Genomic DNA, 13,878 nt, shown 5'->3' on the forward strand with positions numbered 1-13,878 from the left:
AAAAAGAAAAAAAATACAATTCAAAAGAAATTTCAATCCGAAACCAAGCTGAATGTTAAAAAATTCAATTCAAACTGAGCTGAAACAATCATTTTAGGCCGATTTTATGTCTTGGTCGATTTTATGTCTTGTTTTTGACCGTCGAAGGTGCCGGCTTGAAAAGGCTTTCTTTCTGTTTGGCGGGTTTCGAGGGATCGGTGCGAGGTGGTCACATGCCGTGACTTCCGTAAGGACGGCACCAAGCTTGGATGTTTTCATTGGGAGTGGAAGGAAGCGGTTGGCATGACACGGTGAGGTGGGAGCAGAGAAGGACAAGTGGTGAGTGGGTGTTGACGCCGGCGGGGGCCAGATACTAGAGCGATAAGCTTTCCAACTCAGGCTTGAGTCGGAGCCTCGGAGGCTTGATTCGAGAAAGGCCTTTTGGCGATTCACGTGCTGCCGAGGATTAGTCAGGGTCAAAGAAAGGCCAGCAATGACGAACAACTACTACTTCGGAATTGCTAAACTTACCTGCAAATGTGCAACATGGGAACTATTTTTACATCAAAATAGAGCCAGATTCCGGGAGCAAAAAGATCCATGAACAGGTACAATGTGTCCGCGCTTGTGGATGCCCAGCGGAGAGGCGCATGCTGCACCGGGACCGCAGAGAGCTGAGTCAGGGACCACAGGCTTCAACTCTCATCAGCTGCATCACATCCACATGGCCCCCAACCTATTCACCAATCACTTCTTGGTCACGCGCGTTACAGATCTTGAAAAGCTTCAATTTCTTTTTTTTTTTTTTTTTAATATTTTTTGCACATTAACTATTTAGGATCTCTTTCTTTTATTTTTGGTACTGTATTATGATTTCTTCTTAATATATATTGTATATTAGTTTCTCAGCTCCTTGGAATTATTTATTAATCTCTAAAATTATACAGTCTGTTGGATATAGGTTTCTACAAACCAATTGTAATGTCAGTTGAATAGATATTCAAGAAATATTCTAGCATACGTAAAGTTACTTGAGGTCCAAAATTATATGAACTATTTTTTACCTTTAGATTGCTTTGTGTTCTCCCCAAAATCTTCTTGATTTGCATATTAATTGATTATTTTATTAGCTACGCATATTAATTTATATAGGCAAATAACAAACTGCATATGTTTCCTTGGTTTGTTCCTTTTTTGTTTGTGTGTGGGTCTAGGTATGTGTAGATCTATGTGTGGTAATGAACATCCCCAGTTAGTTTAAGTTAATTATGGTGAGAAGGGTTACTCCTATTCAACATTTTTGAAAAGTGCTTTCCATCTTTTTACATAACTTGAAGCCTTATGATTGGTTCTATGTTAGTTGCATATAGTTTATGAGAGCAACAAGAAACTCATGCAGTTCATAGCTAGAGACGGAAAGAAGCATGGAAGTAGTGGAGAATTTAATTACTGACCAGCTTATAAAATCTGAGATCTCACCTATCATGATACAAATGTAGCTGAAATCTCACTTTTACCTTGCCATGGACTAAGATAAAAAAGGATGTTAATCTAATAAAAAAAACCTTTTTTATATAATTATGTATAAGTAGATGACACAAAAGCATCGGCTGTTCCATGTTCATATATCATAATTTACGATGATTGAGTATACAATACGAGAGAAAAAGCAATTCCACATGAAAAATGTTGGCACGTACACATCATATGTTGTCAGTTGAAAAGGAAACATCTCTCTCTCTCTCTCTCTCTCTCTCTCTTATTCTTTCATTCCTTTTTCCTTTCCATGTGCTATCTGACTCAATTTTGCTTAAATTTGGGATCACATTAATCATGCGAAGTTGGAGTTCGGTGCAATACTACATTTAGAATAAGTTCAGTCAATTTTGAAATGATGTTGAATATATAGCCATGTCAACTCAAGAGCAACGTCTGTTTTAGCAAGTTGCTATAGGGCCTAAAACTTGAGCTAGATTGTCTGTTGATAAAATGGTCAAATTCGGATCTGTGGACGTCATGGCGATGCTCAAAGATCCCGCAAGTTCTTAGTCAGGCTCTCGCCCAGCTGATGGCAGAAATCCTTTGGTCCTCCTTGAAAGAGAGCAAAGGCCATATATTCAACAAATCCTCCTTATAAATTACAAGATCTGGCTTTCTACTGCAGTCCAGGAGTGTCCAATGGCTGGTCTCATCTGCAGCCAAAAGCACTTAGCGGGTGCTGCTAAGTTGGGGGGTCGAGTTAGGAATCTAACATCTTAATCTCTTTGTGATGTCTATTGCTTTGTTCTTTAGGGTTCATCTTTCTGTTGTTTTGTTTTTCTTTTTCCCTTCTGTGCGTCCTCTCTTTTCTTTAATAAATTGGGTGCTGACGTCCCTTTCCCGGAAGAAAGAAAAAGAAAACGACGTTATCACTGAAGCCTTCACTTAATGCTTATGGAGCTTTGCTCAGTCATCAGAAGCACAAGAGCGACTTCATAAGATGTTACTGGAAAAAATTCAGCTTATGCAAACTACCGGATGTGTTGTCTTAGTAGATATAAAGATAATACAAACAATTACTAAAATCTTCCTTTACAAATTACAAATGTTATGCTTTGATTCATTTCAGACTCCCTTCAATCTCTTGTAATATCTTGACATCTTCCTTCTCTATCCAAATGTGTTCACATCCCCTGCTGATGTTTTTTCACCTTCCTAATTTTTCAAAGGATCTCTGCCAATAAATTTAATGGCAGCTCTGTATATAACTTGCATTCCCTCGAACATGCTCAAATATACTAAGCTGCTACAGAGTTTCTTTTCTCTGACCGGCAATCTAATTCCCTGTCATAAGGCCACCCAAACTCTTCCAAAAAAGCCAGCACCACACCATTGGACCAACCAAAACCAGTCTGCACCAAGATATAAAACAAATAACTGCGATCAGTAGCACAAGAATGCATACAACTTATCTGGTACAACGGGAAGCACGAAACGAGGAGAATTCTAGTAGAGTAAAAGATGGCAATGAAAAACCACCCCCCTGTAGCACAAAAAAAATGATGATGATGATGGCTCCTATAGCAGATACTTATTAGATCCGTCTTACTGGAAACCTAGGAAAAATGCCAGCAAGGAATTACAATCTAGGAAAAATGCCAGCAAGGAATTACAATCATAGGCCTCCTGATAACATATACAACGACTGGAGCTGGTGACTCAATGGGACACCCTCCAGAGCTGGTGACTCAACGGGACACCCTCCGGCAAAAGGGGCATGCTGCAACATTTCAGCGAAAGGAATTGAAAGATACTTTCGCAAGGCACATGAACCTTTAACTATATTTCACTATAAGAAAGATCTTTTCTAGATGTATTACCCAGTAAAATATATTGTTTCTTAAACTGGAAGTTGGAGGCCTGAGATAGGTACAACAGTGTAACTGTCGGCAATAAGAAGGGTGCTAATCGTAAATCAAGGATCGGAAAGAAAAAAGGAAGGCATAGGAAAATTAGAAAGAAGGCAATTTGAGGAATGTTTATGGAAAATGTGGCCCTTGATGTGAATCGGTGTCACTGCAAGATTGTAAACAATCACACATTACTGTATCAAATTGTTACATGTGGTCACTTGTGCATGCGATAACTTTACCTGAGGTTTGTACTCGCCACCTCCTCCAATCTTTCCACAGGCTTCTACATCATATTTTTCATGCATTGAACCAGTTTTCACATAAGCAACATAATTTGTTCTGATCCACCTTATAGCAATATCCTCAGCCACAGACTTTGCTTCTTTTGAACCAGAATTTGCCAATCCTTCAACAATCATATGCTGTAAGGGCGCCCAACCATTTGGAAAATCCCTGCTCAACAGAATCAACAACCATTTACTCTTTTTTTTTTTTTTTTTGACATAAAATGAGAAAATTGATATATCTGAAACCTGTCCACTGTTTCTTCCATATATCATGATCACTTTGAAAATTCAAAAGCCATACAACTGCATTACAACAACCTACCATTGTTGCCCAGTATTTGACAATGAAGTTGCAATGCCAGCAGCATGAAGTAGACCAGAGCTTTGGAAGCTTTTCAGCACTTTCTCTACCATTGTCCCATCTTTACATAAATCTGAATACAGAGTTTACAAGTATTGAATCCGTATTAATTTGGAATGCATGTCAGAAGCTTAGAAGAGCTGATTCTTAACAATCATGGCATGGATTTCATGGTCCTTAAGATATGGGACTTCTTGCCGAAACACAGTAAGATACACTTAAGTATGTACTCAGCATATGCACGGGTATATTGTTCTTAAATTTGTCTGATCAATTAATCACTTTCTCCAACATGTTATGGTGTAAAGCCAGAATGACTAAAAATAACACATTTTGATTATGAATTCATGATTGGGACAAACTCCACCAGAAGAGTTTGCCCTAATTAAATTGGAGAGTCATTTGGTCAAACTACCAGCTATTTTATTTGCTGAAGAATAGTCATATACATGAGAGGACATAAAAATGTTAGAATCTAAACCTCATTTTTATTAAATGCAATAAAAGTTGGTCAAAATTCCAGAAGTAACTGCTCTTCTCTAGAATATTTAAAATGTTTGTCCTAAAGCATATTACAAGCACAAGCATCGATACCAGAGTTTTAGATTGCATCCTAAAACAAGTTGTTTGAAGCAATTTTAGTTGTATTAAACCATTTCAGGAAAAGCATATTATGCAAGTTAGCATAAAGATGTTCTTTCATTAAAAGCCAAAAACTTGTGCAACAGAAAGATGATGACAAACCTGTGTTGTATGTCTCAATCCACAAAGGAATGAAGTTGGATGCAAAAATATGGCGGTTCTGAAAGTGAGATTCCCACTGGTAAATTTCCTGGATGTATGAAAGCGAAGATCAATATACTGCCAACTGAAGTATATTTAATATCTGTAGCATGTTACAAGAGGTAAGATTTACTCTGATATTTAATTATGCACCTCACAGTTGCTCTTACTGATAAGCCAGTAGTCAAGCCATTGTTCCATTTCTGAGTTCCAGAAAATGGACTTTATTGCTGCCTGTCGTGCTTTTGAAGCCGCCAAGAATTTCTCTGAGGTTGAATTATCCCCAGTGAGTTTTGCAAGGAAGGCAATGTCAAGTTCCATCTGTTACAAATGACTCCATATGGATTTATATGTTCTTTAAGAACAAGGATTACACTATTGGTACCAAAAACACATTTGTACTTATATATACACAATGACACACCAACAAACTGAACTCCATCTTTGAGGGATTCATCTAGTAGGCATCTTATAATACAAGTAGGATCTTTGGATTATATTTTAGCATATCTAACAATTTTTTCTAACTGAATATTCAGTTGGCTTTCAGCAGAGAACACTTGCATTGCACACTCCAACATAATTACAGGAAAAAATCTGGCAATGCAAGTCCTATAAACTGAAACAAAATTTGTTTGAAATGTGCATAAGGACCTAGGGAACACCAAAGAGTTTATTTCAAAGCAAAGTCCAATAAGGTTGTACACAAGGGGAAACTAATTAGAACACTAAAATTGGTTGCCTGAAGTTTATTTTTCACACTATTTCATGCATTTGCAACTACTCATCTCCCATGTTCATTCTTGTATGGGTATATTGTTCAACAAATTTAACATCAGAGAAAATGCACAAATATCTTTATTCTGGGAAGTGGGAATTTTTTTTCATCATTCTTACACAAAGTTGTGACTTTTCTCACATAGAGACAAGAATACCCCTTTACCAATACAGTAGTTTAAAAGAGAAATTTGAAAGAATAATAAGGCTAATGTATAATGCTGAAGTGAAAAATAATATGTTAAGCCTGACATATATTGTTGACCCACTCACTAATAGCTCCAGATTTTAGAGTCGGGTGGTTAGTCTCTTTTCTTTCCTTTTTCTTTTTTCTTTTTCTTCCATTGTTGTGGGGGGGGGGAGGTATCCTGTTAAGCATGATTTGCGTTATAGACTTATTCTCTAACAGCTTAAGATTTTGGGGTCAAGCATTTAGATAAAATAATTATCGCATTTTGCAATGATTAAACTAATATTTTTGCTAATATCAGAAATCACAATACAAGAATATGACTACAAAATACTAGGCTTAGAAAATTACAAGGAAACTATTAAACCAAAGTATCTAACCATTCGACTATAAAAAGATTATTCCAATATCCTCCATACAGCACCTTGTGTATGAATGCATTCAGGTCCACAGGTATGATTGATGTTGTTGCTAATGTTGTGAGGTCAGATGAATTACTGCAATAGACAGGGAACACCATTAGAAATAAGCAGTTGAAGCTAAAACATAATTTAAAATATATACATACATACATACATACACATATATATATATATATATATATATATATATATATATATATATATATATATCTGAAGCATCAACATGACTTAGAATCAAATAAGAATATCTAGATAATTCTAGGTGAACCGAGGCTTGCCCCAGTGGTCACACATCTCCATTAGCAACTAGAGGTTCTGGGTTTGATTCTTGGATAGTACATCCCATAAATCTAGACCAGGGCAATTATGATGCCAGTGGGTCTCCCTCCCTTTTTCTCTCTCAAAGAAAATTTATTCTAAAACTTGGACGTTCAAATTTAGCTTAAACAGGTAAAACCAAAGAGAATGAAGATTGTCAAGATATATAAGAAAAAATACATTGTGAGATCATGGTTATTGCAATATCAAACCACTAAATAACACAGAATAATATATGTAGTCTATTTGTAAAATAAAATCAATATAAAGTAGAATGCAATTTCAGAATGCTATGCAACAGAAGAGTAATACAACCTCATCCAGCGAGAACTGAAGTCCCATCCAGATTCAGCTGTTGAAGCAACTTCGCGGTAAAAAATTTCTTTCTGAGAAGCACTTATAAGCCTAGAAGCTGATTCCTCATCCTACAAGAGGTAATTAAGAAGTTTTTGATCTTCAATATGGCTTCTTCTTCTTTTATTTTTAATCAAATGCATATAGTCAAAATGCACAGGGCTACACACAATTGTTGCAGTTTCTGGCCTGGGTTTGTTCCACATTGCATAATAGCGACTAACAGAGTGTTTGCATCCTTGAAGATCTTGAATGATTACTTTGTGTATATCTGTAGCATTGTTTCATGAATCGAAAAAGGATAAATGCATAGCAAAAAGGATCAAATTCAGCATCAGAACAAAATAACATAGCAAATAAAGTCAAGCATATCAACCTGAATTCCAGAAGCTATGCTCTTTCAGCAAGGAAGGGAGTGATTTCTTCACAAATGCCAAATCACCAGTTCTCTTGTATATTTCAAATACCATTGAACTAAGAAGTGGAGGTTCACTGCAGAAAATTCCACCATGCTAAATTTCAGTTAAGACACTATAGTCATCAATATTTAAGGGTATCTGCAAGTATCTGTTCCATATAGTAGTGCCTGTGACCATATAACATCACTGACCAGGTGAAACTTACATCAAGATGGCAAATCATAATATTATTCAAGAACTAAAACAAGGGTCCATTTGGTGCTGTCCCGGACCTATTTATTTCCTAGTAGAAAAATGGCGCAGCATGACATGCAACTAAATTTACAGAATCAGGGACTTTCATAGGCTTCTGAAACTTCTGTTATTAACAAATGTATAAAAAGTAATTTTAATCACGATGTAAGAATTTTACAGAATTATGGACTATCATATAATTCTCAAACTTTTCTCAGTAACAAATGTAGAGAAAGTCATTTTAATTCCAATGTAAGAATTCCTAACTAAAGGAAAGTGTGAAATAAAATGAACAGCCTCTAGATATAATTTCACCAAGCTACATCTTCCATCAATACAGTGGCATCACCAAACTAACACCAATTCACCTGAATACTGCCTGCACACATCACTGCAGTTGTTTTATTCATATTTTTTTTTCCTTTTTTGATCCACTATCTTTCATAAATACCCATATTTCTATTTTAAGAAAGGTGGGAAGAACACGCATATTCAAAGGCTTAAAACCTAGCTTATAAATGCCACTTTGATCCACAAAACTTGTACTCCAAAATAATACCTCTCCATGTCAGATGTAAAAAGGGTGTCTGAGAAAAGGGTTTACAATTTAGTTGAAGGCTAGAAACCCATTCAGGAACAACCAGAGCAGACATAATAATCTCATAGGGCTAGAATGTGTATCTGGAGTACAGAGCTTGGAATGGACCAGGAAATGTAGAATGGCTTTGTAATATAAAGGTGTACTGGGAAGCATGGGATAGAAGATTTCTCAACTTCTGCTTGCAAGAAGATATTTTCCACAAGTATGTGAATTTCTACAGGTGGTTCTAGTTAAATAGTAACATGGAACATCACCCTGAAGTTCATCCACTATGTTAGCGAACACTAGGAGACTATCCCAAAGATTTAGATCCCAGAAGAAAAGTTGATCACACAACAGAAAGTGAGTATGCATGTATATTCTAGATGTTGTATGATATGGAACAAAATTATGGCATGCCCAGATCATATGAAATGGAATGAAATTATGCATGCCTAAGAATATGTTGATGTATTGTAACAATTTTTCAGAAAAAAATGTTGAAGAAAAAAAAAAACTAGAATACGATTTGGAATTATGGTGTTTTTTACTAGAGGAGATGCAAGAAATGTTCTTGAATTGTCCAACAGTAAATGACCAATAAGAAAAGAAAATGATGGTGAAATGTCTAATTTCTCATGCCCCACCAGGTATCAGAGTCTCCCATTGCCTGCTAACAGTCCAGACTCTAGCAAGCTAGTCATTGGGTATACTGTCCTGCCTCAAAATATTTTTTTTTTTAAAAAAAAAAAGGTTGACACAAGACTCCCACATAAGAAATCATGCCCACATTAGTTGTTCTTGATCTCTGCTTTTAGCTTACATGCTACCATGTGTGTACTGACAGTCATTGCACCATTATAGCAAATATAAATAAGTAAGATTAAATCAATGTTGAAAAAAAAAAACATACTATCAACAGAATGTAGTTACATAGGAAACCTTTGCATTAAATTCTCAGTAAGCATCGCATAAGTGACCAATGAAGCAACGAGATCAAGATGAATATGTAAATAGATCATCACCTTCGATTAGTATAGTATGTCCTTGCACCATTCAGCACAAAGCCATAAATATCAATCAGCGAAATTAGATTATTCACTATTGACTTTGCAGTATCATACATTTTGCTTGCTAGTAAGCCCCTGCATGACAAGACGTTTACTTTAGATAAACAAATAATCTATACATGCCATACAGTCTTGATGGAAAGATCAAAAAAGCATTACTCATAACATAATTAAGTACATAACGACTAGTGATTAGTGTTTCAGAAAGATAATTGGGCCGAGTTGGGTCTGGTAAAAAAAAAGGCAACTTCAATTACCTTGACTTCGGTGGCAGGGTAAGCTACTATGATTATCTAGACTCCAAACTCGGCGGGGCCGAGGGAGGCGAGGGCGGCGGAGTGGAGGCGCTGGAGGAGAGGAGAGGGCTGCAGAGTTTCGCGGGGCAGAAGCCGGCATCTTCGCCGGCGAGAAGAAGGGCAAGAGAGATGGGGAAGAGAAAGAGGAGGGGAATAGTGAAAGCGCCATTTCCCGGGGGGCTTCCCGTTTACGCGCTTGCCGGGTAGCAGCGGGTTCCATTGGCGGTTCACGACAGGAACGGCTCAGTTTGGACGGGTAAATGGAGGGGAGGGTTGTGGTAACCTTTGTGAGACTAAGGAGACCATATTATGAGGGCTGCGGCACTTTGGATTGTTGGATGAACGGGTTTTCTAAGCTCAACTCGATGCCAGTGGAAAGTGTCCGAATTTGGTTATTTTTTATCATAGACCAAGTTCGGGCAATCTATCATTGAGTTGGGCCTAACCACAAAGCATTCGGCCTCGCTGGTTCATGAGTCAAGCCTCAAAATGGGACCTAAGCTTGCCTATGAACAACTTAGTTTATTTGTGACCCTACGTACTAATAAAATAAATCTAGGTGTGTTCGAAATAAATTTTGTTGAAGATAATTATTAATTAAATTAGAAAATAAGAAAAATTGTGGATAAAATAATTAAAAAGATGTCTCAATGCTCCATGCTCCTGCTACTATGGGGCTAGGGAGGATCATATATACATAGCCTTAGCCCCATGTTTCTATTTTTGTGTAACAAAACAATCTAAATAAATTCAAAAGAAATAATTTATAAATAAAAAAAAGAAAATAGGAGAACCACGATGGATGTATGCCATGCATTTTATCGCTCGTCTCATGCAGAGTAGATAGTTCTAATCCTCTCGAGATACAATTAATCTCAACATAGGATAGTTCTAATCCTCTCAAGGTACAATTAATCTCAACTTAGCTGGCTTCCTTCTGGTGCATCACAAGCATATGGAAAGCTTAACCTGATCGGATCCTTTAGTTGCCCAAAAATCAAGACTCCAAAGTAATATACAATATAGTAAAAAATAATAATAGAAATCGTGGAAAAAAGTAGGCGAGTACAAAAGATGGCTATGGGACCATTGCCTTTATATTGAGGCCAGTCATGTAGCAGCTGAAATAACTTGTTGTCAGCTTGCACGCCCCTTAAATGGCTAGTCTGGTTATAGCGACCACTCCCAACGGATGGCTGAACAAATCATGAAAAGTCTAATTTAAACATCAAAATAATTTTGAAATAAGCAAAATGTGCTCCACCCAGTGCACATCGCATGGCCCGCGAAGCCGAGCCAAACATGTTGTATATCAAACTAAAATCTTCTCCTCGGAGAAGTATTAAATGTAACTCTATTTACGTTAATTTTTGAATATGAGACTAAAATTTATTGAACCAGTAAGAAGTAAGATTGTATTTGTAGCTAATAATCTATCAAGATTGTTGACAATTTAAAGTGAACCCATCAAATTACTGTGTTTGATATGCTTTTTGGATGGCAATCCAGATTACCTCTCAGGAGATAATCTAGGTTGTCTTGAGAAGAGATGACTATTCAAATTACCACTTATTTGGCAATGTTGCAAAAAATTTTTAGACAAAATTATCTTTAAAAAAAAATCATATAAAATCCATCCCTCTACCTTCTTCTCCCAGCAGCTCTCACCCTCCCCTTATTATATATAATAATATGATATAATATAATATAATATTATATCATATAATATTATTATATTTTTATTATATTTTTATAGTAACTATATTATATTATAATAATATAATATATGATAATATATATATTATATAAATCCTATTATATATAACAATAAATTATATTATATTATATTATATTATATTATATTATAATAATATCATATTGCTATATATTATTATATTATTATCATATAATATAATAATATATATTACATTATATTGTATTAATATCTTATATTATTATAATATTGTATATAATATAATATTATTATATATAATAATATAATATTATTATATTATCATATAATATTATATATAATATTAATATATTGTAATATATATATTATATAAATATTATAATATATTATAATAATATCTTTTGTGAATATAACATAATATATTATATTATATGTAATAATACAGTACAATATATTATTTTATAATAGTTTATTATAATATTATAATATTATATTATAATATTATAATAGTATTATAATATATTATATTAAAATATATTATATTCTAATAATTGTATAAATATTATTATATATAATAATATAATATATTATATTATATTATATTATTATTATAAAATTAATGGGATATTTTAGAAATTTGATTTCATATTATCGGTAATCTGATTGTCATATCAAATATGTCAATCAAAATTTTCAGTAATTTTACTGTAACATTACCTACATGTACCAAATACAGTAATCAATGGTAACCTATCTTGATGGTAATGCAGATTATCTTTCAAAATTGTTTGGCGATGCACCAAACACAACCTAAATGCTCTAATGGCCGTAAACTTTCCCAACCAAAAATCAAAAAATATTTAAATAATTAAATATTATTTAACAGATTTATATATAAATTGAAACTGATGTTTTTGTATAGGTGGGAGAGCCCATCACTATAGTTAAAAAATTAGAAGTAAATTGCATCTAGAAATTTCCCTCTGAGCCCGTCTAGAGGAGACTTGACCTAACTAGGTTACTGCAATTTCCCGTGCAATTTCCTCGTCCGCCATTATTTTTTAATAAGCCACAGGGCTAGAGAAGTCTGCTACACCGCAGAATGTGGTTCCAAAGAATGAGGTCTAACTAGCAAGATACATAGCTTTTGTAAGAGCACGGATTCTCTTGCATCAAAAGAAAGAAAGAAAGAGAAAAGTATGGATGTACGCAGTGGCATCATAAACTGTCGTGTAGTTATGCAAGACCACCATTAAGAGATGGACGGCAAGATGATCAATGAGCATCCTATAACATACACAGCATCTTAGTTGTTTTGATAGCTCTCTTTTTGATCGCAGCAGAATTTGACCATATCAAACTAACAGGTGGCATCAAGGTATCCACATATTGTAATTAAATGATCGACCATTCCTATTTTCCAACAAGAAACCATCGACATGCAACACTCCATCATCATCAAAAACAACAAGGCAGACAAGGTTGGAATTCAAGAATCATTGACAAATTCTAATTTTCAAGCATATTTCGAAAAGAAAAGAGCCCAAAATAGAACCAGTTATAAGATCAAATTACCTTATAGTCCAGTAGGAATCCCAGTAATAAACCTCTCTAAATCGGGAGCCCGGCACCACCACCGCCCGGGCAGCGGCAGCAACGTGTGCCGCTCCGGCCGCCTCTTCACCTCATCCGACACCCTCCTGGTCAATTTCTTCCACAGCGAGTGCACCTCCAGCGCCCAAGCCCGCACCTTCGGGTTCTCCACCTTGGGCAAGAACCCCTCCGGCTCCGCCACGAAGTCCTCCGGTTCTGCATGCACCAAATCCGACCCGGCCTCTCCAAAATAGCCGCCTAGAAACCTATCCAAATCCGAGACCGGGATCACGCCGCCCGGCCGCGGGAGGTTCGCGAAGGCCTTCTCGGTGGCGGTGAGGTCGGTCTTGAGGGGGAGGTCGACGTAGAGCTTGGGGTCGAAGCCGTCGGGGCCGAGGGTCGCGAGAGCGGCGGACTGGAGGCGCTCGAGGAAGGAGATGAGCGGGGTGGTGGGCTTCACAGGGGCGGAGGCGTCGCCGCAAGGGGCGGTGGAGGCCTGCATCGCGAACGAGGAGAAGAGAGGAGGGGGAGCGACAGGAGCAAGAAAGTCGAGACTTTAGCATTGGAGGCGCGCTTTGGCGTTGTGGGAGGCGCGCCATGCTTTCCGGTGGTATTTGTGGGTTTGGATCGTGAATTCGGATTCCGGCCTGTGTTTCCCATGGGCGTCGGACAACTGGTTTTAAGGTGTGCGGCTTGACCGGTCTAAAATTATTTTTAAAACTGAATCGATTTTAATATGGCTCCGATTTTTCATCCCTAAAATCTCATCTCAGGGCTTAGCCCATACGACGAGTACGTCTAACAAAATCAATAGTCAATCAAATTTCTAAATAATCGATTATAACTCGATACAATTTTAATGTATCCAAAAAATACATCATGATCGATCAGATCAACGGATAGTGGCACCACTGAGGTCAGAGGATAAAAAAAAAATCCAACCACTCTTCCGTGCGTTATGTGATTCGATGCAGATTTGCACCTTGTCCTCTATAAATATCAATTACACAATCGAGGTATGATGAGAAATCCAAATACTTATATTTTTGTATTTTAACCCTCTCTTTTATCTCTCGTGTTTCTGTTCAAAACTCTATCAAACTTAAACATCAAAAAATCCTCAACTAAAT

At 36.4% G+C, this 13,878-nt stretch overlaps 1 protein-coding gene across 1 annotated transcript; it reads right to left on the reverse strand.

Moving 5' to 3' along the window:
* Nucleotides 1-2,436: 2,436 nt before the first annotated feature.
* LOC105043431 (probable trehalase) lies at nucleotides 2,437-13,450 on the reverse strand. Its single transcript, XM_010920973.4, is given in 13 exon segments — nucleotides 2,437-2,870; nucleotides 3,611-3,824; nucleotides 3,981-4,092; nucleotides 4,764-4,851; nucleotides 4,956-5,123; nucleotides 6,194-6,266; nucleotides 6,825-6,934; nucleotides 7,034-7,134; nucleotides 7,240-7,355; nucleotides 9,122-9,241; nucleotides 12,731-12,797; nucleotides 12,800-13,267; nucleotides 13,270-13,450. Coding segments are annotated over 13 exon segments (1,890 nt in total). The 5' UTR covers nucleotides 13,409-13,450; the 3' UTR covers nucleotides 2,437-2,756.
* Between the last annotated feature and the right edge of the window lie 428 nt (nucleotides 13,451-13,878).

This window comes from Elaeis guineensis, chromosome 4, assembly GCF_000442705.2.
Source record: "Elaeis guineensis isolate ETL-2024a chromosome 4, EG11, whole genome shotgun sequence".
Classification (NCBI taxonomy): Eukaryota; Viridiplantae; Streptophyta; class Magnoliopsida; order Arecales; family Arecaceae; genus Elaeis; species Elaeis guineensis.